Below are 24170 nucleotides of genomic sequence, written 5' to 3'. Positions count from 1 at the left end.
TGCCGTTTTCTCAATTCCTACTTTTTGCAAATGGGACTGTTATGCGAGTGGGGGCAGAGGAGCTATTGCTAATATTTTTTTTGTGGAGTTCTTTCAGAGCCTTTTCAGGCTTTTCCTCGTACTTTCAATTTGTGTACTTAGTGCTAACGTAAGAACAAACACGACAATCACGAAACGCGACGTGAGATAAGACACGACACTTATGGTTCTTACAGTCGTCAAAATAATTAAAAAAATTCCTTAATGCCGACCGGTTTCGGGCTCGATGCAGCCCATCTACGGGACAATGTCCGACTGATTGCGCTGTTCCAAGTTGGGAGAGAGAGAGAATGCTACTGCTGCTGGTGGTGCTTCGTGTCGACGAGATCGAATAGACTCGACATGATGGGAGGATCGACTTCATTCATCAGCGGTTTTGGGGCATTGCTGATAAACATTGACTCCCATGCGTTTAAGTGGGAAGCATTCCTCACAGTTTTAACGAGCTTCGCATTTCACCGGTCGGTCTCCACCAGGCCCCTGGCATCAATGAAATTTATCGTAGCCAACATCTAACTGCCTTATACTCATATTCGTGCAAATTGAAACGAGCGTGTAATCAATAAACGCAGCTTTTGTTTGATGTTGTGAGCCACACACGAAATCAAATTCACAATGCGTGTATATTGGGTTGCTTTATTCAACTAATCGCATGCTCCTCTTACTGTACATTAACATTAAAGCGAGTTTTGTGATCATAAGAGGAGGAAAAATTGATTCCAAAAACTGATCAACAAACCAAAATGAATGTTAAACAAAAAATTGTTGATGTTTTCGCATTTGACAGTGGGCGCTGTTTATTAGCGCCCAGGACATCCTGTCTACCATGATTCCAATGCATTGATATAGGCCGTGTCAGGGGCCTGGTCTCCACCGTATGAGCCGCCACGCTCGATTCGTTGCTCTTCTTAGACACCACGGCGTTCTTATGCTTCCTTATGCGTACTTTGACCTTTCCTCGTAGTTTACAGGATTTCTTGCAGTGACCTTCCTCAGATTATTTTTTCACAGATTTTCTCGGGATTATTCTCAAAGTTTTTCTCGAAATTCCTAACGAAAACCATCAAAGACCAAGAAAACCAAAAGTAGAGCAAACGGATTGATTCAACGGCAACAGACCCGGCAACGCATTAAGGACAACGATTGGAAAGTCCGATCTTGGAACGTGAGAACTTTGTACGTGTCGTAGGTGTCGGGCTCCTGGCTCGTGAACTGCAGGTAACGACGTCAACGTGGCGCTATCCAGGAGATACGCTGGCCCAAAACTGAAGAACTGGAATACCGAGCGGTGGATCCAATCGAAAACACTTCGTTCAAGTACCACATCTACTGCAGCGGTGGCGATAAGATAGAACATGGAACTGGCTTCATAGTGATTGGGGAACAGATGAAGCGAGTTATTCGGTGGAAGCCGATAAGCGACCGAATATTTGTGTTCAGGATAAAGAGCAAATTCTTCAACTACAGCCTGTTCAGCATCTATGCGTCAACGAACGATAAACCCGATGACATGAAGGATGAGTTCTATGATAGCCTTGATAAGGCCTACGAGAGTGCCCAAAACAAGATGTCAAAATATTCATCGGAGATGCAAATACGCAAATTGGCAGAGAAAGTTTCTTTCGACCTTCATTCCGTTACCAACGAAAAGGTCAGCACTTTGTGACATTCGCTGCTGTTAGAGGGATGGCAATCAGCAGTACCTACTTCACACGTAAGGATATCCGAAAACACACCTGGCGACACCCGAGTGGTAAAACTTGCTCACTTGCTGGTCGAAGGGTGACATTTTTCAAGCGTCATAGATGTGAGGTTCTACAGGGGCTCAAGAAACAACAGAACGATACAATATCCAACGCTTGCCAGACGAATGGGGTTGCTGCACAGTACCATCAGAAGCTGGACGAGAGGATAAAAGAGACCAGCGGATCTGGAGACGTCAACAGTTGATAGAGTTTGGATAAATGCTGTGACAACATCAGCACAACATGTGTTAGGTATCGCTCAGTGACGCCAATGTAATGGTTTGTTCGATGAGGACTGCCAACGAGTAACGAACGAAAAGATTTCTTTCAGAAGTCGAATGCTAGAGGTCGGTACCCGGCTCAACAGGGTGGCAAGAGCAGCATAGAAACGAATCCACCGCAGTAAAAAACTTTTTTTCAAATTTCTTTGTATTTGTGAATTTTAGCTTAATGCTAATTCTTCACAGCAGTAAAAAACGGCAGCACGAAGAGAGTGTGATTGGTGAAGCGCAGGATAGTATGGACAACCCAGACAACCAGGAATTGCACAAGGATGCACGCTGTACATCGTATAAAGTACTATTTTAAGTCACTATCGCATATATGTACGGCTGAGGGACAATTTTCATCGCATATGATGTTATTTTTTGAACTTACTGCGATGTATCTGGTAAAATCATATAAGAGTGCAAATTAACTTTTATAATGTATAACTACATCGTAGTAGACGATATTCCGATGTTTTGTTGCGATGAACTTTGCTTATTCGCAAAAGCGTTCGAGTGAACTCGCAAAGTGTCAATTGAATTCGCATAATTGCGTACTGCGATGATTATACGACTTCGCTTGGTGCTTTTCTAATTATGTCAGTTTAAATCGCATTGGTGTACAAACTAAATCGCACAAAAGTGAAAATAAACTCGTTCAAATGTACATACAAATTCGCATAAGCTAGAATCGTTAACGTTGGCATTTTGCGATGTGATATGTGATAATAATGAAAGAGGTGGTGTTGGAGTGCCAAAAAGCTAAAAGAAAGCGAAAAGTCATCATTATGGTTACAAAACAAGTTACAAAGTCATCATTTTTGTTTTGTTGACCTTAACATTAATTAACAATGGGTGGTGCTAGCAAGAGAGGAGTAGTGGTAACCCAACTAACAATTATGTATTATTATTAGTCTGTAACAAGATATCTTGTACCTTGATTATTATATTTTTTATCTTCCGCAGCAGACGCTTGGATCGATGCATTTGACATTTCAGTGCTGTCATGTTTACTGAATATTGTTCCCACAGTCACCTAGATAACCAAACAGCATTCAAAAATCGACACATTTCAAGTATCCCTAAACATCCTTATGCACTATTTATTGAACATAATATCAAGATTCCATGACAAAAGCATAAATAAAAAAATTGCTTGACGGATCTTCGACTGAGCATGAGTAGATTTTCTGAACAGATGCTGTGAATGCACCATGTCCAAGACCATACTGCACCACATACTGTCATACATGTTTAAAGATCGATGTTTAATAATAAAAATAAAAACATATTAATATCTCGATTCATATCGCATTCGATACAAGTTTTCTCACCGTGCGATAAAAATACTGACAGCGAAATCAGAATAGAAAACACGTCTTTTGAGCTGAACAGCTGTTGAAGTGTAAGGCGTTGTTCAGTTGATTACCACGTGCTGTGCTAATTCACCACTGCTGAACACAAGTTCAGGAGTGATCATGATTGAGTCATGGGAAGATTATGTTTTGCTTTGGGTGCTGAATCTCACCATCTCTAGGATGGCGCAGATAGGAAGGCATGCCGCTGGCAATCGACAGGTCTCGAGTTTTAATCCGGATATAGGTAATTTTATATGTAATTCTAATTTCATAATAAGTGCTCTCGACATGAGAGCAAATAATTACTCTCGTGAGAGTTCAACATTTTTGCATTTTATTTATTTTCAGTCATTTTTGCCTAAGCTTAATAACAACTTCCTTGTACATTTGTAAAACGCTTTGAACAACAAATAATTAAGTTGGTGCACAACATGATGCTTTACAACTTCTCCAAATTTGTGTGAACAAAACCCGAACATAGGTTGTACGTGAAAATAATTCAAATGTTATTCAACATTATGCTGAATTAATTCGTCATAATGGTGCCTGTTAAATGAGTGTTTGTTAGTTGGGAACTGTGCGGGAAATCATGCTACATCATTTTGATTTCCAAAGAGCCTGCCGAACACGTACAGCGCACCGAAACCAAGTGCATTCCAACAAGCACTTAGATGAATTAGAATATCATGACAGTGTGTTTCATAAGTAGTGTTTGGTGCTAAGTGTGAAGTGCGGCTCGATAATCCAAAGCTTATTAGTTCGATACTTAGGTGACAAGATTTTTTTATTTCGAATATTTTTAAGTCGCATAAGGTGCTATATTACGTTGCAATAGTGCATACCGTACATCGCATATAGCGTCATTATTTTTCCGTCAATGCATGTATAGCGCCTCCACTTTTGTACGCATAAGGTACTTTTACTGCAACTTATGCGAGGTATATTTACCGCATAAAAGTACGTATAACATGAACATAAACTTCATTATACGTGCAAATTGGTTGTCTGGGAAGAATGATATGCGGAGGTTTTATGCAACTGTCAATGCTGCTCGGCATAAGATTGCGACAGTGCCCGCCATGTGCAATGACCGGGAAGGAAATTTGCTGTCAGACAAAACAATGCTGGAAGCCAGGTGAAACGAGCACTTCGAAGATTTGTTGAATGATAGCAGTGAAGGAGCATCCAGGAATAAGATTAACATAATGGAAGACGGTCAAGCAGTGGAACCACCAATACTGGAGCTGAAATTAAGAAGCTAAAAAACAGTAAGGCTGTTGGGAAGGACGACAACCCGGTCGAACTTTTTAAGCACGGAAGCGAGCCGTTACATCAACCAATTCACCAGATTCTTGTAAAGATATGGGAAGATGAAGGATTGCCTACCAGATGTTTAGATGGCCTCATATGCCCGATCTTCACGAAAGGACATAGACTAGAGTGTACCAACTACTTTAAATTCGGCGTATAAGATATTATCGCGATCGCGTGTCTTATTTAACAGATTCAGACCTCTTGAGAAGTCCTTAATCGGCGAATACCAGCCTGGTTTTCGTGAGGGCCGCTCAACGACGGATCGAATGTTTAACCTGCGGACGATCCTAGATGAATTTCGGTTATACAACTTGCAGACTCACCCTCTGTTCATTGATTTTAAAGCAGCGTACGATACAATAAATAGAAATGTGCTTTGGCAAATAATGTAAGAACATGGTTTTCCGGCGATACTAATTAGACTGATACGCGCAACGCTGAATGGATCAAAATCAAGTATTCGGATCGCAGACGAAGTGTCTACCTCTTCTATGACCTTAAATGGATTGAAGCAGGGTGATGCTCTTTAAAGTTTACAGTTCAACATTGCATTCGAAGGAGTGATTAGGAGGTCTGGCGTGCAGAGGAACGGCACTATCATCACACGATCGTACATACTTTGCGGACGATATTGATCTCATCAGCATCGATCGTAGGGCAGTGGAAGGAGCTTATGCGATGATTGGCTTGACGATTGACTCTACCAATACGAAGTACATGATAGCGGGTAGAAACAGAGGCAGGCCAGGTATTGTTAGTGTTGGTGTAGTGATTGATGGGGATGTGTTTGAAGTTGTTTAAGAACTTGTTTATCTTGGAACACTTGTGACATGTGACAATGACGATTCTCGTGAAATGAAAATGCGTATTACAGCTGCGAATAAGACCTTTTGCAGATTGGTCCCGTAACTTGAAAGCGCTGGCTGCACGCGGTAGAAGAAGTTCTGCGATCTGGAAACTGGAGGAACATCGCTCAAGACCGACGAAGATGATGCTCTACAATATGCTCAGCGTTGGAAAAAAGTTAGTTACTTTGTAGCCAATATATCAAGGTAGGTAAGTCTAGAGCATTTTTTTTCCCTTGAACTTTTACTTATTTTCATAGGCGCCAACTTGGGACGTAGTTGGGGGGGGGGGGGGGGGGGGGGGGGGGTTGCGAAGCTCTCCAAAATTGGACAATATTCAACTTTTTTCAGCTCAATGCGCTAGTTTTCACGTGAATATGCCTAAACTAGGTGAACTGCGTCGATATTATCCGAATTTCATTGATTTGGAGAGGCCTTGCCCCCCCCCCCCCCCCCCCCAACTACGTCACAAGTTGGCGCGTATGCTTATTTTCGAGGATGTTTCTGTGAAGTTTTTGGAAAGCATTTAAAATTTATAGAATTTTGAATATATTTTTGAAGTATAAACTAAGGGTGAAAGAAAAAGCTGGAAAACATGGGAATTTTTATTTTTTCCTATAAGTAGACACCCTCAGAAGACGGGCTTACAGGTCATAACTAGTTCGAATGATATCAGGTCACCAGATTGATGAATAGGAACTGAGCAAGTTTTTAAAAGTACAGATTATGAGGAAACCAGCTCCCGGTTTTTTTATCGTAACATTGAACCAATTAATACCAATTGCAAAGATATTTTCTTACCATTGAACATGACCTCACTAACAGTTCGAGCATCTACAACCTTGACATCATCGCCGTTGCGATGACGTGTCCGACTTTCCCCAGTATCATCGTGCAACCGAACGAATCGCTTTATTTTGATTAGCCTCCCTCCATCGATAAACAAACAATCATCCTCCGCAGCCTTTCGTATCCATTTAAAGCGCTGGCTGGAGCACGTGCATGCCGAGTGCAAATCATCAACCAACCCTGACCAAACTCTCGGCCTGTACCTACTCGTTTTTCTTTCTCCGCAATGTGCACATTTCTTCAATGTGAATCTTTACGTACTCTTTGGGGAGTTGGGGCATGATGGACTTTCGGCGTGGATCTTTCAACCTGATCCTATTGCAATAAACATTCCAAAGAAACATTTTTTTAGTCAAATAGACTAGAAGAGGTTATTTAAACCATCATAAAACCAAAATAAAAGATATAAGGTTTTATGACGGTTGTCAAAACCTCTACAAGACTAATTGGTCATCAAAATGTTACTTGGGATTATTATAATTCGCAGTATATTCACTTATTTCTGTTGTAAGATTTTTCTTCTCGCCGAAAATATGTTTGCTTAAGAATGTTTACTTTGCCCGTTGTTCCCTCGTAACCCTCAGTTCATCGGTATCTCACGCAATACAGTTTGGAACTATTACTATTTATTGCTTTATGCTGTTGTGAGCACAAATCATTTCGATCCTCTCAATTGTAACTGCGGTTTGTGTACGAAGCAAGCCCCTATGGAAGCTTGTTGATACCACCCACTGAAGTTGAATGAAGTGATCTTTGCTTTTCATCAATTAGAGGGAAATAAAACGGACAGTGAAGCGTGTTAAATTGACGCCTCCACGTATGCGCCACTTCGATTGTTTATTATCTTACAAACTTAATATTATTTCAATGTACTTTTAACGTATCCACATCGTGGCATTCAGTAATTCCAGTCGGTCATGCCCCTTAGGACGACATTCAACTTAGGCTCAAACCGATAGAAATTGGCCCCAGTCGGATTGATTCGCGTCTCAAAAGATCCATTCGCTGGTACAAAAGTCGGTTTTCGATCTTTGTTGAATAAATCCTATAATTACGTAAAAAAAAATGCTTTAGTATTTCGCAACTAGGCCACCCATCGCTAATCATTGCTGAGCAGTTGTCTCGCCTCGATGTCCGTTCAGTTTATGTATTGCATGTGACAGCCGAAGCACATCGTATAGATACTTACGTAAACCTTATATCCTTTGATGTAACTGCTATCTTGAATTCCGAGATCTTCCACGAGCTTCACTCGGACGGCGTAGGGCGCTCCATCGGCACGGCGGCTGACGAAAGCCACCACTTGCGTCATTTCATCCTTCACCTTGGGCAGTATCGGTCGCTTCCATATCTAAGCGTGTACATGCGAAAAGAAATCTCGTCAAATGGGCATTCCAGATGGGGAACAGCTAGTGTTCAACATTCCATTTCCTACGGGTTCAAAAGATCAGGTTTCGTTCGTCGATGATCTTGAGTCAGCACAGTGGTCCATAATGAAAAAGATAATGCATAATATGCCTAATACATATCAGGCCAAACATTTCAATATGTCCTATCTGCATTTGAGAGGCTCTCGTTGTTCACTTTCTCTTTCAGTTAATGCAATGTAATGGTACACTTTTCAACTACTTTTGCAGTACAAATCAAAAGACGATTGTTTTGACCATCGTTCTATGCAAGGAGACAATCATAATTCAAATAAACAGCTGATATATTAACGAAAGAGAGGGAAGCCAAAGAGAACCTCTATTCTGCAGATAGGACCTTTAGACATGTTTGGCCTGATATATTATGCATCTTCTTAATTTTTGTTTTTTTTTTGTCTTTTTCAAGAAAGTTTTTTTTTATGATAAGGTATTCGGTTAAGTTTATGTAGAATAAAGTTGTTTGGGGTGCGGAACATTTTGAGAAGAAGGACCAATTTCTGGCGCTTTCGGCTATAAGTCACCCAATTTCCAGTACCAATTGACGCCAATTTTTGTACACGGGTGAGTTACTTCACCTACCTCGCCGTGTACAGAACAATATGTCAATTGGTAAATCTGACTGAAGCATTCAGGTCATAATCACATAAATGTCGCATATAAATAAGAAAACCAGCAAAGCTAGGGCTGATATCCAATTAAAGGCTTAAATAATTATTGTTGAAAGTGCCCAAAATAGAAACCCTGTCTAAATGGTCTCACAACCTATTTATGTGTCATGCAGTCAGATTTAATTGCTGAATCCATGTATCAGAATTTAAATAAAGTTGAATTCATTCTATTAGTTTAGTTCTAGGGGTTATTTGGTATGGGAAGGCCAGGCAGTATGGGCAATCTAAGGTTTTTGCCAAATCTACCTGACAAGATGTCATCAAAGTTCTGTTTATTTTTGAACATGTAGAGTAAGGTGGGGCAAAAGTTCGACCCTAGTTGAAATTTTAATGTTTTCCACAAAATCGAAGCAGATAAAAATAAATAAATACCGTGGGGTGATTCTACCATCCATAAGCTAAAACTTTGCTGAACAAAGTAACGCCAAATATCTTTTCAATTTTGAGTTACAACACTTTTTGTATGTTTGTGTCTTATTCGAACTCTTGCCCCACCACTGGGGCAAAAGTTCGAATCTAGTGTTTGTGAAAATTGGTTAAACGTAGCACACTATTTTGACACTTTGGTAATATGAATATCTGAAACCAATTAAAAGTTTAAAGTTCGATCTGGATTTTACCCAAATCAGGGTTAAATTTACTACAGCAAAAATTAGTAGTTTTCCGCCAAATTCAGATAAAACAACATTTTTTTTTCAACTTTGATCGAATTTCTCACAAATTCCACCATTTTTAGAGATAATATGTACATTTTGCAGAATTTTAGTTTTTTACCTAAAGTTGCCACATGACTCGAACTCTTGCCCCACAATTCGAACTTTTGCCCCACTATGTGTAAAATATGATTCCCAAATCCTTTTTGCAAAAAGTTATACATGCTAAAGCATCTTCAAAATATACCTAGTTACGCCCCAAAATAAAATATCGAATTCGATTGCATTACAATTCCATTCCATGCATTGGAAGGAGCATCGTATATTACAATTTTTTGATCAAAAACCAACATTTTGTCATAACTTTTTGAAATATTGATCAATTTTCATAATTTTTGGAGAAAAAGACTCTTTTTCAAAATGCCTTCGAACAACCGTGACACCCGAAAGAAATAATTTTAAATGTTCTCAAAAACTTCAAAAGAAACTTTTGCCCCACTCGAACTTTTGCCCCACTCTACTCTATCTCTTTCACACTAGTCTTGGGGACATTTTGACCTAGACAAGCATAATGACCCAAAGCTATAGTAGCTAGGTATTGCATATCAGAACAAACATATAAAACTTTTTGAATGAGTGTAATCAGTTTTTTACACCCAAACACCAAGCCTCCATTTAGGTAGAATCCATTATGGTAAAATCTGTTAAGGTCACTCCATTCAGGTAATGTTACCTAATTGGAATTTGATTATGTGGCCGGGGTTCTGCTAAACCGAACTAAGCGCCAAAAAGTTTATTCCGAGATAATTAAGCTTCAAGTTCAACCACTCAGAAATAAACAACAGCTAAGATTATTTGAAACTTTTTCGCATACATGTAACTTACAAGCCATTATTAACCATCAGAGATGAAGAAAACATGTAAATTATTTAAAATCATTGATATAATACCATTTAATTTCTCAGTACTTTGCACTCAGTTCACTCTGGCTGAACAAAAACATTGGAATATGGTTTATAGTTCAGTGTGGCTGACTGTATTTCTTTGTTTCAGAGAAAACCAGTCGGAATGTGATAAAAAAAATCTCGATTTTTCAGTGTCTATGAAGTTGAAATCGATATCACTCACCATCCTTTACATGAATCAGAGAGGACGCGTAGTATGGTAGCACAAAGGTCTCAAAATAGTGTGAAATGTAAACGGCGGAAGCCCTCCCAGCTCAGCCCTTCCCATCTATGTTTTTTTATAGGCGGTGCATGTGCAGGCACAGAACAAGAGTGATTATTTCAAATGATGTCCTTGCATGTCCTGAGGTCCTGAGATGTGCAAATGGAGCAATTTGTGTACTTCAAATTTATACTGGTCGAAGAAAACCATGAAAATGATCTGCCAAAGTGAACTAAGACAAAAAAAAATTCGAAAATATTAAAGAGATTCGAACTTGGGTCCTTTAAGTGATAACCAAGCACGTTACCTCTAGGTCATTTTACTTAGCTGAAGGTCAGTTGTTAAGTCTGAATCAAGTTCTAAACATGCTTCTCTAGCATGGTTTTTGTAAAAACGCCATTTTTCGATCAGCCAAAGCGAACCAAGTGTTTGATTTTTTTCAAGCTTTATTATTCTTATTAGCCTTGTTGTTCAATGACGGCTCCTGGGTTAAGTAATCAGTATGAGGTGTATCAACATAACGCATGTATTCAAAGCCAGTTCATCTTTGTATTGTTGAGAATAAATTGATTTTTAAATGCAGTGGATTTGGTTCGGTCTGGCTGACTGTGATTTGAAAAAATGGCGATCAACGCCATCGAAATCCAAATCGATCCTCCAACACCCGTATTTTTGATTACGTGTTAAATTCTCTCACAGATTGTTACTATGAGTCGGTTAGAAGTTAGAAATCTGACAGCGATGAGGAAAACTTGAAATGTTCATCATTTGGACCAAAACGAAAATATTTCGCTGATTCTATGGAATGGTTTACAGTTCACTCTGGTTGGATGCAATTTTGTTTTTTGTATGTTCTGCCAAACAGAAATTTTGAATTTACTCCACGAAGAGCTGTCAGAACTACTGGATTTTTACACGAAAAGAAGATCATCATATTCTTCATCTAATGGATAAGAAAACTCAATTTTTCAAAAAATGGTCTTTAGTTCGGTTTAGCAGAACCCCGGCCATGTATGTTCAGTGCAGTTGGAGTACTAAGGAGTGTATCGTAAAGTAGTTGAAAATGTTTAAACTAGCCTCAAAAATAGTTTAATGCAACTTTTGATTAATTTTATTTTTGGAGATACTGTATAAATCATTGAAAAAAGAAATGGCTTTTATGATTTTTTGAAAATGTTCTTTTAACTGGGTTTTTAACCTAGATTACTGAACACATGTTTTTAAATTTTTGCACACCTTCTAAAAAATTGAAATTGCGAAAAAAGTTCGATAATGTTCGAAAATTGTTAACTTTTTTGTGCAAATAGAATAAGCTCAAGAATCCTCATGATATAGGCAAAATATTTTTTTCAAGAAAAATCTCCACTGCATTTAAGCGCAATTCTTAAAAATGAAAAAAGGCCATTTTTGAGGAACCCCTTTTTTCTATGCTCCTCCAAATCATGTTTACGCAAATAAAAAATACATTAAATGAAAAATTCGCATTTTTTTAAATAGGGTATGTTTTTTAATTTATGGACGAATAAGTTAGAGCAAAAAATAGAATTTTATAACTTTTTAAGATATTTAAAGCAGAACTTTAAAGTTTGATTAAAAAATAGACGTTTTTTGGAGTGGGCCATTTTGTAGATATAGGAGATTTTTCTATCGAAAATATGAATTTTGAAAGTCGGTGTTGAATGATATGTTATGTGTACATAACTGTTAACAAACACCAATATTTTTCAGATTTTTTATCGTACAAATTTTACTCGCTACAGATTTTTGAAATGTTGAAAAAGCTTAACAAAATTGCATTTTGTGCAGATTTTTATTTTGTGAGGTGTATTCATTTAACCATATTTTTAATAATACAAAACATTTTCCAAATGTTTCCAAGGTATTCTAAACTTAACTATATTGTGAAGATTTCATAGAAGAACCGAAATGAAAAGACCAACCCAGCTTCGAGATAGAGCATTCTGAACATTTTCAACTACTTTCCGATACACTCCTTAAAGAAAAGGGGATAAAGTTGTTTTGCGAAAAAAAAAAAACAGAATTTAAGAGTTAGGGGCGTTCACGGTGTGTTTAAGTGTTTAAACTTTCTGGAGTATCCGAGAATTCCCTGAAGTTTAGGCCACCTGATCTACAAGCGGAATGTTCTGGAGCATAATGAATAAAATTCATGCTTGCACAGTCCTATACAAGTATGTGCTGTCAAGTGATGAGTTTATTTTCTGTTTGAGGACCTTAAAGAACTCCTTTGAGTATAGGTCATCGGATCTTCCAACGTATTTGGTTGTCTCTAAGAGCTTAATTACTAAGGTTCATACTCACACAGCCTCTGGTATCCATGTTTTATCATGTCTTAAGTTCTATGATTGTATAAGAGTATCCTAGAGTTAGAACTCCTTGGAGTTAAGGCCATTTGATCCACAAGTGTAATCAGTGTTCTGTAGGAGCATTATGAATGAAATAGATGCTTGCACAGCCTCATGTAACTATGTGTTGTCAAGTGGCGAGTCATTGTCAGTTTGAGGATCTCCAAGAACTTTCCTGACTATAGGACATCGGATCTTCCTATGTAGTTGGTTGTCTCAAGAGCTTTAACACTAATATTCATACTCACACAGCCTTAGGTAGATATGATCTATCAAGTGATGAGTCAATGATTGTTTAGGGATCTCCAAGAACTCCCTTGAGTAGAGGTCATCGAATGTACGAGAGCTACTAGTAGTATCTACAAAAAATATGAATGAGGTTACTTACACAGCCTCAGACATATATGTTCTATTAAGTCGTGGGTTCTAGGATTGTATAGAAGTATCCGAAAACTTCCTGGGCTATGGGCCATCGGAGGCCATTGCTTGTTTGAGAATCTCCAAGAAACCTTTATAACCTCCGTGAAATTCACGAGACTTTGAAGCCCCCTTTAGTCCCCCCAAAACCTCTTAAATCGATCTGAAACACCTTGACACGCTTTGAAACGTCTTGAAATGCCTTTAAACCCCCCATGAAACTTCCATGAAATTCACCCAAAAGCCTCTGATGCCCTCTGAAACCCCTCTGAATCCTACTGAAATGCATTAAAACGCCTTAAAATGCTTTGAATGCAAACACCCCCATGAAACCTCCATGAACTTCACCTGTGTGCCTCTGAAGCCCACTCAAACTTCATGCAACACTCTGAAACGAATTGAAACGCCTTGAAGAGCTTTGAAATGCCCAGAAACCCCCAACCCCGTGAAATTCACCTTAGAGTCTCTGAATTCCCATAAAACCCCTCTAAACTGCCCTTAAAGACAAACGTCTTGAAATCCCAGCTTGATATTGCTAAAAATTGATCAAAATCGTGCGTGGGTGGTAAAGTCGGCCATTGTGACGGCCATCTTGGGATTCTAACGCGTCTGTCCTTAAACGCATTGAAACGCCTTGAAATTTTCTGAAACTACCATGAAACTTCCGTGAAACTCACCTGAGAGCAGGGATGGGATCATTTATTTGCCATCAGTTACATTCACTTGCTATTAACTCGCTTCAGCAATGTCGTCGCACAAATCAGTGTATGGAACACTTTTTTTTATTTTTGTTTTACCTGAATCTTTGTAGAACAATGTTTGTACGTAGCATCAATAATTAAGTCAACAGAAGACAGCAAACGCAACTCTCCACGGCGTGAACGTTATGTGAGAGTTCACCCCCGAAGCCCCCTAAAACACTTCTCAAACGACCTGAAACGCCATAAAACGCTTTGAAACGTCTTTGAAACCTCTCTGAAATTATCGTGAAGCTCACCTGAGAGCCTATAGAGTCCCCTAAAACGCCCCTGAAACACCTTGAAACGCATTCAAACGTCTTGAAACGCCTCTGAAACCCCTTGAGAGCCTCAGCAGATAAATACAAAGTGCACGACGAGAATGGTCAACTGGTTATGTTGTTTCTGGAGTTGAAGAAGGAGGACTACTGTCTGGTGCAGCTGAAAAAGCCATTTCTGGCCTATGGACTTGAGCTGCGGTATTGCCAATTGGGTCTTCTGAACAAGGTCAATTGAAAGCAAGTGCAGTAGTCTTCCGCAGGTGTTGAATTGTCAAAAGAGCGTATGGCGGATTGCGTGACGTGTTTGAAAGGCAATCAAACCCTTCTACCATTTCAATCAAGTGAACCGTCAGCAGGGTGTCCATCCATCCGGGGAATACGGGAAAAAACCGGGAATTCGAAATCACCGGGAAAAATATGGGAAAAACATGGGAAATTGTGAAAAACTGCATTAGTGAAAAGCAAGTCTTGAATAGAATTAAAGCAACATTAACAGAGTTGCCGGCTGACAATTTTTATAGACTCTCAGGTATTTTAATAGTTTAAGTTAGATCTTAGATCTCGATAAGTTCATTGAAAACAAATCTGAAGGCTTCTTAGGCAATTTTTTTAGATTTCTAGAAGATTTCAAAACTTTTTTCGAAGTCACGAAAAATTCAAAAAAAAAAAATTTAAAAGGAAACTTTATAAGTGGCTATTCATAATCCACATAGACCAAAATTTGGCCATCTAAGACCCGCCCCCTCACCTCGCTGCCTCGAAATCCTCGAAATGCCTCGAAAATCTACGTGGTTTATTAAGGGCCTCTAAGCTATATTCTGCAAAATGTGTTTTTTTTTTCGTTCCTGAATAATGACCAATTTTGAAGAAATATTCCAGGTGTGCTATATGAGCCGCTTTCTTTGAAAAATAATAACTAAAGAACGAAGCATCGTAGATTCATTGTTTTCTTGTGAAATTGTATGCAAATTTTATCAGCAATTAAAAAAATACAAAATTAAAACTGTTCTCCACAAAGTTTTCCACTGTTGAGGAGAATCGGTTGGAAAAGTCGGAAAACTATTTAGGAAGTCCGGAAAAATTCTTATAAAAAATACTTTTGGAAGGGAATTACATAAGCTATATTCTGTGAAATTTTCAAGATGTGGTTTTTCTCCGTTCCTGAGTTACAACCAATTTTGTGCAAATTAGACGGTCGAAAATCAACCATCATCTGCACAATTCTTTGTAGTAAACAATTTTTATTATTACGATGCTTATGATTATGAGTTATGATTTTTCAAAGTAGGTGGTGTCTGTGGAAAATGAGTGTTTTCCCCTGGAGTTTTCCGGATAATTAGGCGACCTTGATTTTGTTTTCAATTTAGTTTTAGTTCAAATAAATATGAACACATCGTTCATGAATGCTTTTGAGTTCCTTCGCAAACTTTGCGTATTCTGGCGTCCTTGCTCAAGAAACTAGGGAACCTGTACTAAATGGTTGCGACCACATTTTTTGGATAACTCGCTTCCATTGCTACTCCAAGAGAGTTCCATTGTGGTTTTGTTACTGCAACGCCCTCCATTGTGGTATACCATAACTATTGCTTTGAAAGAAGCTTGTCCTCTACGGTCTGTGCGTACCAAGAGGTATTCCTGAATAGAACTCTGATCTGTTCTCGTTCTCAATATCTTCGGATAAACCAGTCTTTTGTATAGCTACGAATCTCTAGCTCCTACCCCGAGGATTGTAGCTATAGAATCCATTTAGTGGGCACTAAAAAGCTCTGTTTACTTCAAATCTCCAGGAGCAAATGGGATTTTTGAGTATTTCAAACATGTTTTGAACTGTTGTAGTTTTGTTGCGTTGTATAAAAAAGGAGTGAGTTCCAGATTTATCTGGTTACCTCGTTCTTTCTGAAATGCTTGGAACGCATTGTCGATTATCACATCTGTGATGTTCGTCTGGCTAACATGCCTATTCATGTGAACTCACATGTCTCCCAATTTGGGATGTCCACAGTGACTCTTTTATACAAAGTTTTATACGTTTTCAAGAAAGCACTTGCTCAAACGTAGTTTTTGTTTGGGTAGTTTCTTAAATATTGAGGATGCTTTAGATGACGTGCCTTCCAATGTCATATTGAAAGTCGCATGACGTTACAAGCTACCTTCAATGAACTATAGGCTGTCTTTACGTTTATGCGTTTTACAGTGTCCTTTTCAGGGCACTGAATAAACCCGTCGTGTTATAGGCTATGAGCTCTCGTTGCGCTTATGCGTTCATTCCCATATCATCACTTTTCCCTTTCCTAATCCAATTCCATCCCTTGTCCCATTCTCCCTCATGTAATTGATGAAATAGGCTTATACACTATGTTTCATAACTATAGAACCAAACAATATTTTTGAATATTCGGATATGTAATTGTTTTCTTGTTTAATGCGTTATCTAGATAGACATGAGAAAAATAATAATATCGATATAACATGCGTTCTCTGAATCTGATTTATAACCTTATATAAACTCCCTTGTTTCATAACAATAGATCCAAGCGAGAATTCATTCTAGTTAATTAAAGCTACGCAAAATATTCAACATATCAATAACGCGTAGTCTCTCTTTTGTTCTCAATAAGCTCAAACAGCGTATCCAGGATACTTTTAATCAATTTTTAAGGACGAGGTTCCTAGAGTACAAAGATGGCCGTAATAAGCTGACCATTCCTTAATTTGAATAGGTTTTTCACGAAACTAAGCCATAATTGCCTAAACCGTGTGAACAGATCTTGATGAAACGTCTAATTTGTTTAACGGTATTGCTGCAAAAAACGGCAACAGATACTTCTTCAGGATCAGAAGCTCGGTGCATTTCTGAACGTCCATTTGAGTCGACCCTCCCATACCATCAAGCCGCCACCCCCGATAATTCCTTGAGAAGTAAAGTGGTTTTTTTTTCGTGAATCTCACCAGTACAAAAAAAAATCTTTTCGTCCAAAAAGATTTCCCAAGGTGTCAAATATGTCTAAGAAGCCAATCAAATAATATTTAAACAAATAACAGTTTATTCTCAGCATTTCGAAAGACCATACCATATCTCGATGGTCCTTTAAATATCGAGAGGCGCAGAATGAACTGTAATTTTTTAAAGAGATCGAAATGAAGATTTAGTTTTTAAACCTCCGTTACTTGGAGTAACCTTTACCAAACAGATATCGCTTCACCTTCTCAGAGTAGTTTGCACCTTGAAAACCAGGTTAAGTAACTTGTAAAAAAAGTATATCGACAAGCCGAGAGAAATTTAGAATAACAACCATCGAGATCGCATAAAGGCAGGGAGATATCGAGATGAAGTAATATCAACCTTCAATTTAAGTAATTTCAACTTCAGATATATATTTTGCATGCGGCATATTATACATTGAAATTTACATGTAACAATACGTCAATTGCCGAAATAAAACTGAGTACAGAACCTAAAACAATGCATTGGTTAGGTAAAACGAATGACTTACGTGTATTGGATCTATAGGGGATGGCCAAAATGTTTGGGATAGGCAATTTTTTTTTTTAAAGTTCAACATACCAACATACTTTTCATAGAGTGCATCAAAAAATCTCAAATTTTGACTGTTTGTCAACCTATTATATGTGCATCATTGGCTCGGAAACCAGTGAACCGAATTGAATGAAATTTTGAACGTACACTAACAATATACAAATGCTTCACAAACTATTAAAACATAGATACTTTTTGAACGTTAAAAAAGCTATCATGGATTGACACTTTTTGGATTTTTCTCGAAAAAATGTAATTTTTTTACGTCAACGTCAATAAATTTTAGTGTTGATGTCCAAAGATTTCCCACTTCTGTGCTTCTGTGCTGTTCTGCAAGAACACATTTAGTGATTTTTATGTGGTATTGTAAATTTGACTTATTTTCCTCTATAGGGTAATTGTTCCCATCGTTGTGGTAGTACCTAATGTTGCGGTAGTGGCAATTGAGCACTTTTTCGACTGAAATGTTACCAAAAGGCATTTTTAATAGATGTATTATGCTTAAATTAGGAGATTGCACCATTTGTGTGCTTAAGATTTGCCCAAAAACCTATTTTGAAAAAATATTTTCCTTAAATTTTTTGCTGCTGTGTTCCTATTGTTGCGGTAGTGTTCCTAATGTTGCGGTATCCCATATGATTGCAATGGGATACCGCAACAATAGGAACCAAAATTAAATTTTACCTCCATAATAGGAACAGTGTGCCTAATGTTGTGGTAAGCGATTTATGATCGAAAACAGAGAGAAACGATAGTTTTTATATTTTTCCAAGCAAATTTGGATAGAAAACTACCAACTAACGTTTTGCAACCCTTCATTAGATGGTACGATCATTGTTTTTAAAATGAATTTACCTTAATACCACAACGATGGGCACACTTACCCTATGGGTAAAAATTTCAACCAGATATAACTTAATTCGCCGTGAGAAAATATTAAATTTTATAACGTTGTATTAAGTATCAAGATATTGTTGATAAACGTTAAAATAATCATCCATTTCGGTTCACTGGTTTCCGAGATATGAAAGCTCAAAAATGAGTTGTCTAAAAAGTAGTGTTTTACCCGAACGGATCTAACTTCGCGAAAAATTATTCAATCGAGCCCAAATTTGTACCAATGATGTACATATAACAGGTTGATAAACAGTCAAAATTTGAGATTTTTTGATGCACTCTATGAAAAATTACAGCATGTTGATTTTTTTTGTGGGAGAAAAAAAGTTGCCTATCCCAAACATTTTGGCCACCCCCTGTATAGTCATGAAACAAAGGGACTTCAATTTTTTCATTTATCTGTGTATACAATATACAATAATCAGTTGCACTTTGAATAAATAGAAAATAAATTTTGGATGGATCTATAGTTATTAGACTGGGTCAACAAAGTCGATTTTTTGGAACAAAGATTTTTCGATTCATTTTAGCGTCCAAAGTAACTGTGCAAATTTTGGGAGCGATTGGTTGCTTCCCCATATTCCGCATTGCGATTGAAATTTGTATGGAATTTAATATGGGAAAACGTGCTTTTTTGCATTTTTCTCATAAGTTAAAATTTTTCGTCTAAAACAATCTAACCAATGACGGTAAAGTATAGTCTAGGATATGCCGAAAAACTTTGCCGAAGACCGCAAAGTGATCCGAGACTTGTGAAAAAAGTTATAACGTACAGATTGCCCGGTGGTGCTCAACATTTAACATGTAAAGGAATAACATCAATAATAAAATCTCAATTTTTGGCCTAAGTTACCAGGCGAATAACTTTTTCTACAAGCGTCGGATCACTTTGCGGTCTTCGGCAAAGTTTCTCGGCATATCCTAGGCTATACTTTAACGTCATTAGTTACATGGTATTGAACAAAAGAATTCAACTTATGAGTAAAATGCAAAAAAAAATACGTTTTTCCATACTAACTTCCATACAAATTTCAATCGCAAAGCGGAATACGGGGACGCAACCAATCGCTCCTAAATTTTGCACAGTTGTTTTGGACGCTAATATAGATTGAAACAGCTTTGTTCCGGGTTGATACGATCAAATTTAAAGTTTCTCCATACAACGTTGACCCACTCTAATAGTTATGGAACAGAGTGTATGTATGATGATGGCACAAAAGTCCCAAATGGAGGATAACGTGCCTCTGGAGCCGGCCTTCTGATACCTGATAGCCTAGTGGCAAAAGCTATGGATCGCCAATCTTCTCGCCAATTTTCTCGACTCCCTGGGCATAGTTGTATCATTGTGTTTGCCTCACAATATACTAATTCATGCAATGGCTGGCAAAGAGACCCTTCCAATCAATAACTTTGGAAGTGCTCAAAGAATACTAACATGGAGAGAGGCAGGCCAAGTTCCAGTGGGAACGTAGAGCCATACAGAAGAAGAAGTGTTACGTCTCCCGTTTTCCAATTGCTCAACCATCTGTCAACATAATTTCTGAACCACTGTTCATAGGCAGATGGTTTTCTGGCGGTTGGTGATTTGCCTCCTCAGCTTATCATAAATCGCAAACCGATCCTATGCCTAGGCTAGTCAAAAATGCCTGCCTGAACTGTCCCTAATTTGTAATTCAAATTTCCTCTTTCGCCACAAACTGCTTTTCGAAAACCTTACGACACGACACTCTCCTCGGTGGCATGTGTGGTGGCGTCAATCAAATACCGTGCCACGTTGCTACGAAGAGGTTTTTAAAATTTAGTACTAAAATAGCGAACAGAATTCTATTTACTCTCCCTCTTGGAGTCTATTGCCTAACACTAAAAGTCAAGCATCACAGCAAGAATGTTTCAACGAAAACCTGTTCGTACCCATTTCAGTGCTGTTTGCGCGCGACTCATCCTAGGTGTCGTAAGTTACGAGTTGTCTAATCAAACACCGGACCAAATTCGAATGCTGCGGACTAGCGTAGAGTGAGAGTCACGATATGCAAATATTGTCATTATCACCCATGCCCCTACAGATCACCGACAATAGGTAGACGATGTTGGGCGCAAACGCGTGTATGAGCTGAAACCATACTCACCTCGATTTTGTTAATAGTTTTTACCAGTAAACCTTGAATGCCAAGAGGGTCTTGGTTGGCCGCTATGATTTCTTTGTTTAGCAGGAGTTCTCGGATCTCCGGGGTGACAGTGACCAGGTCGTTGGATAGTAGTAGTGGCGCTGCCAGCACAGTCCACACGGCCAGTTGTGATTTGCTTTGTTCGTAGCTGAGGCCATAATTGCCAAGGACAAGCTGAAGGGAATAAATCAATGTACTATTAGACATACATGAAGATTTCTGTCTTACAGTGTCGGGGTCATTCCAATGACCAGGGCCAGAATGAGGCTGTATGCGAGCTTGGTTGTCCGAAAAGTACCGTGTAATGGATTCTACGGAGCTGTGAGAGTCTTCGATGTCACCCCAGTTACGCCACATGTTGCAAGTCTTCTTCAAAGTCTCATAATCCGGCTACAAAACATTTGAACTATAGTTTTTTTTTCAGATTCTGTAACTTTTAGTGCTTACAATTATTCCATTATATTCCTGATAAGCAGGCCAGCTGCAGGAGTACAGAATTGGTCTTCCAGTTTTGTTCATTAGTTCACCAAATAATATGTAGTCTGTAAAGAACAAAAATGTATACGGATTATTACATACAGGTAGTTTAATATTATTGTCTATTTAGATTCTAAATTTTAGAACGATAAAAAGTGCTCATTTTAGAAAAGCTGTCCTAGTGGCTCCTCTCTGGTTCCTTGAGGTTGCGACAAATCAGTATCTTGCAGAAAATTTCGTGTTTTGATTTTCAACACAAATTCTGATGCCATCTGAAAAATCTAGGGTATGAATATCCTTCTTGATCCTATGCCCTTATATTCATCCTATTTTAAGAACAGACGGCTTTGATACCGATGGTTTGTATTCTTTTCTTCATTGTGCGCTGCTCACTTCATGAAAAAAAAAATTAAATGTGTATTTTTTATTATCTATGAGCTATAACATGGAATTCAAAAGTGCTTCAGGGATGGGAGCACTCACTTGCAAAGAGTTACACTCACTTGCTATTTTCTCAGCTCAGAAGCATGCAATCAAGAAACGATGTATGGACGACGTTTGCCTTGTAATTTTGTCTAAAACGTTGCCGAATAGAGGAGGGGCCGCACACGAATCCCAAAGTCGTGACAGAGCTGTGAAAGCAACTCTCCACGAGGTGAGTGTAATTTACAATCACCTCGTGGAGAGTTACCTTCGCAGCTCCCTCACGACTTCGGTATGCGTGTGCGACCCTTACTCTATTCGGCAAACTTTTAGACAAAATCACAAGAAAAAAGTCATCCATACACCGTTTTTTGTTTGCACGCTTCTGAGCTGAGAAAACTGCAAGTGAGTGTTCCCATCCTTGGATAGCCCTCAGTCACTAATGAAGTAGTTGTAAACCTCAAATTTGTCAGCATATACTAGTTACAAAACCGCAAAGCGTAAATTGGGAAACACATTAATGGATTTTAATGATTTTATAACACTTCCATTGTTTAAAAGCGTAACCGCAACTGAACTGTAGTTCATTTTTTTTTTAATGTATACAACACAAACTGCTTACCGTCCACCATTTTTCGTTCGTCGGCGTAACAACCGTCAATTTTGATGAAATCAACATCCCAATCAGCAAAAGTTTGTGCATCCACATCGAAGTAATCTTTCATACCAGGATATCCAGCACAGGTTTTCGTACCAATATCTTGGTAAAGACCAAACTGAAGTCCCTTGGAATGGATCTGTAAAATTTGACACTCGTATAAACTTCACGTTGCAATCTCTTCAATTCTCACTGTCCTTACATAGTCTGCTAAATGCTTCATTCCATTGGGAAACCGCTTTTTATCAGCAACCAATCTTCCATTGGAGTCACGTTCCATCTCCGACCAGCAATCATCGATATTCACAAAGTTATACCCTGCCTGCAGGTATCCTTCCGACACCATCAGATCGGCCGTACGTTTAAACAACTGTTCACTAATGCACTCGCCAGGATACTTCTTGCAATCCGTGATACACCGGAATCGCTCCCAACTCATCCATCCCATCGGAGGGCGTCGAGCTAAACCGTTTTCGAGTCCATAGGCTGCACTAACCACCAGCGCCAACAGAACCCACAAGGTCTTCATTTCGAACGATTGCCAACACTTAACATCGAAGCCGTATTATTCGGCTTGGCAGCCATCGGTAATCGCTTTTATACCATTCCGTGCTGGACGATAATGTTATAGAACTTAGCTCGGCAGGAGTCTTATTGTCCTCGATCGAGTTATCTTAATGTCAACAGTTTAAGCACTTCAAGTGCTGGTAGTGGAAGCATACCACTCAATTATAGAATGTTTCATAGTGCTAGGATTGCTTAAATAAATATTCAGCTGAAGTAGCAATAACCTTAGAAATAGGTTCTATGTTTACCGCAGGTGGATCATAATAGTGTTGCACTTGAAATTGTCCAAGATGTTGATTTTTAAATTCAGGTCACGTGTTTTTCAGAGATAGCATTGGATGTGGATTGTGCAATCACATCACCCCCTTGAGTGGCAACAACTAAGTTTCCATTTGTTTAGAACAACAATCATTATCGAGCGGTCAATGCCTGCCAATCCATAACTTATTGAAAATAATGAATATTGCTAATTGAATGTTTTGTTCTTGTCATAATTTAAAACAATCTTCAAATATGCGTTTGTGTTCCTGCCTTTGAAAGGCTTGCACCATAGAGGAGAAATGACGGGATTGGTAGTTTCTTGACCTATAATCGTTAAATGGCATATGAAGGTCTAGCTTTTGGCCTGGAGAGTAGACCGTCCCGTATTTTGCCAAAATTGGAAATGTTAAAAGTTCGTTTGTGGAAAATGATCGTTTTAGCTAAGAAATGGTCGTGTCAAAATTTGAAGACTGTATCTCAAGGCAAACGTCAATGCAATCGGCGACATAACACTGACTGTTAATAATAAGACCTCGATGATTACATTTACCCTCTGACGATAATAGCTTAACCCTTTGAAGACGGTATTTTCGCCTTTCTGGATGCAACCTCGCTGGTCTAGAACACGTTTGTAAGAGTCGGTTTTCTCGGCTGGGCTAATGTAACCCATGTGTCTCCAAAGAGTTAAGTTGAAACATAAAAAAGTCCAATTATCCTGGCTTTGATCGCTTGCCAAAAGAGGTAGATAATCCCAATCAAGTGCATTTGTTTACATTTTTCTTATCAGTGTTCTTGCGTGAGTAGGGGTTCAAGTCGGCCATTGTGGAAGCCATATTTATATTCTCTGATGTTTCTCCTTAAGAACCCGTTGAAATCGCCAATTCCCGTATATCTGAATTTTTATTTCTTTACATTTTCAGTTCGTCTAAATTTGTAACTTAAATTATATATTTACACTGTGGACTAATAGTGATAGCCACTAAAGATCCATGCTGTTATTTGATATTTTTATTATCCAATCATTGAACAAGGTAAAGTTACCCCACACATATGAT

At 38.4% G+C, this 24170-nt stretch overlaps 1 protein-coding gene across 1 annotated transcript; it reads right to left on the bottom strand.

Annotated features, from left to right (window-relative positions):
• Nucleotides 1-7215: 7215 nt before the first annotated feature.
• Nucleotides 7216-23007, bottom strand: LOC115265751 (alpha-N-acetylgalactosaminidase). Its single transcript, XM_029871700.2, has 7 exons — nt 22490-23007; nt 22252-22426; nt 21177-21271; nt 20958-21119; nt 20691-20903; nt 7606-7767; nt 7216-7461 (listed from the first exon to the last, which is right to left on the bottom strand). The coding sequence occupies exons 1-7, from the start codon at nt 22814-22816 to the stop codon at nt 7315-7317; spliced, it is 1281 nt and encodes a 426-aa protein (XP_029727560.1). The 5' UTR covers nt 22817-23007; the 3' UTR covers nt 7216-7314.
• Between the last annotated feature and the right edge of the window lie 1163 nt (nt 23008-24170).

The sequence above is a fragment of the Aedes albopictus genome, chromosome 2 (assembly GCF_035046485.1).
Source record: "Aedes albopictus strain Foshan chromosome 2, AalbF5, whole genome shotgun sequence".
In the NCBI taxonomy this organism is placed as follows: domain Eukaryota; kingdom Metazoa; phylum Arthropoda; class Insecta; order Diptera; family Culicidae; genus Aedes; species Aedes albopictus.
Note: the sequence above shows the minus strand (reverse complement) of the source record. Positions and strands in the feature narration are given on the sequence as shown.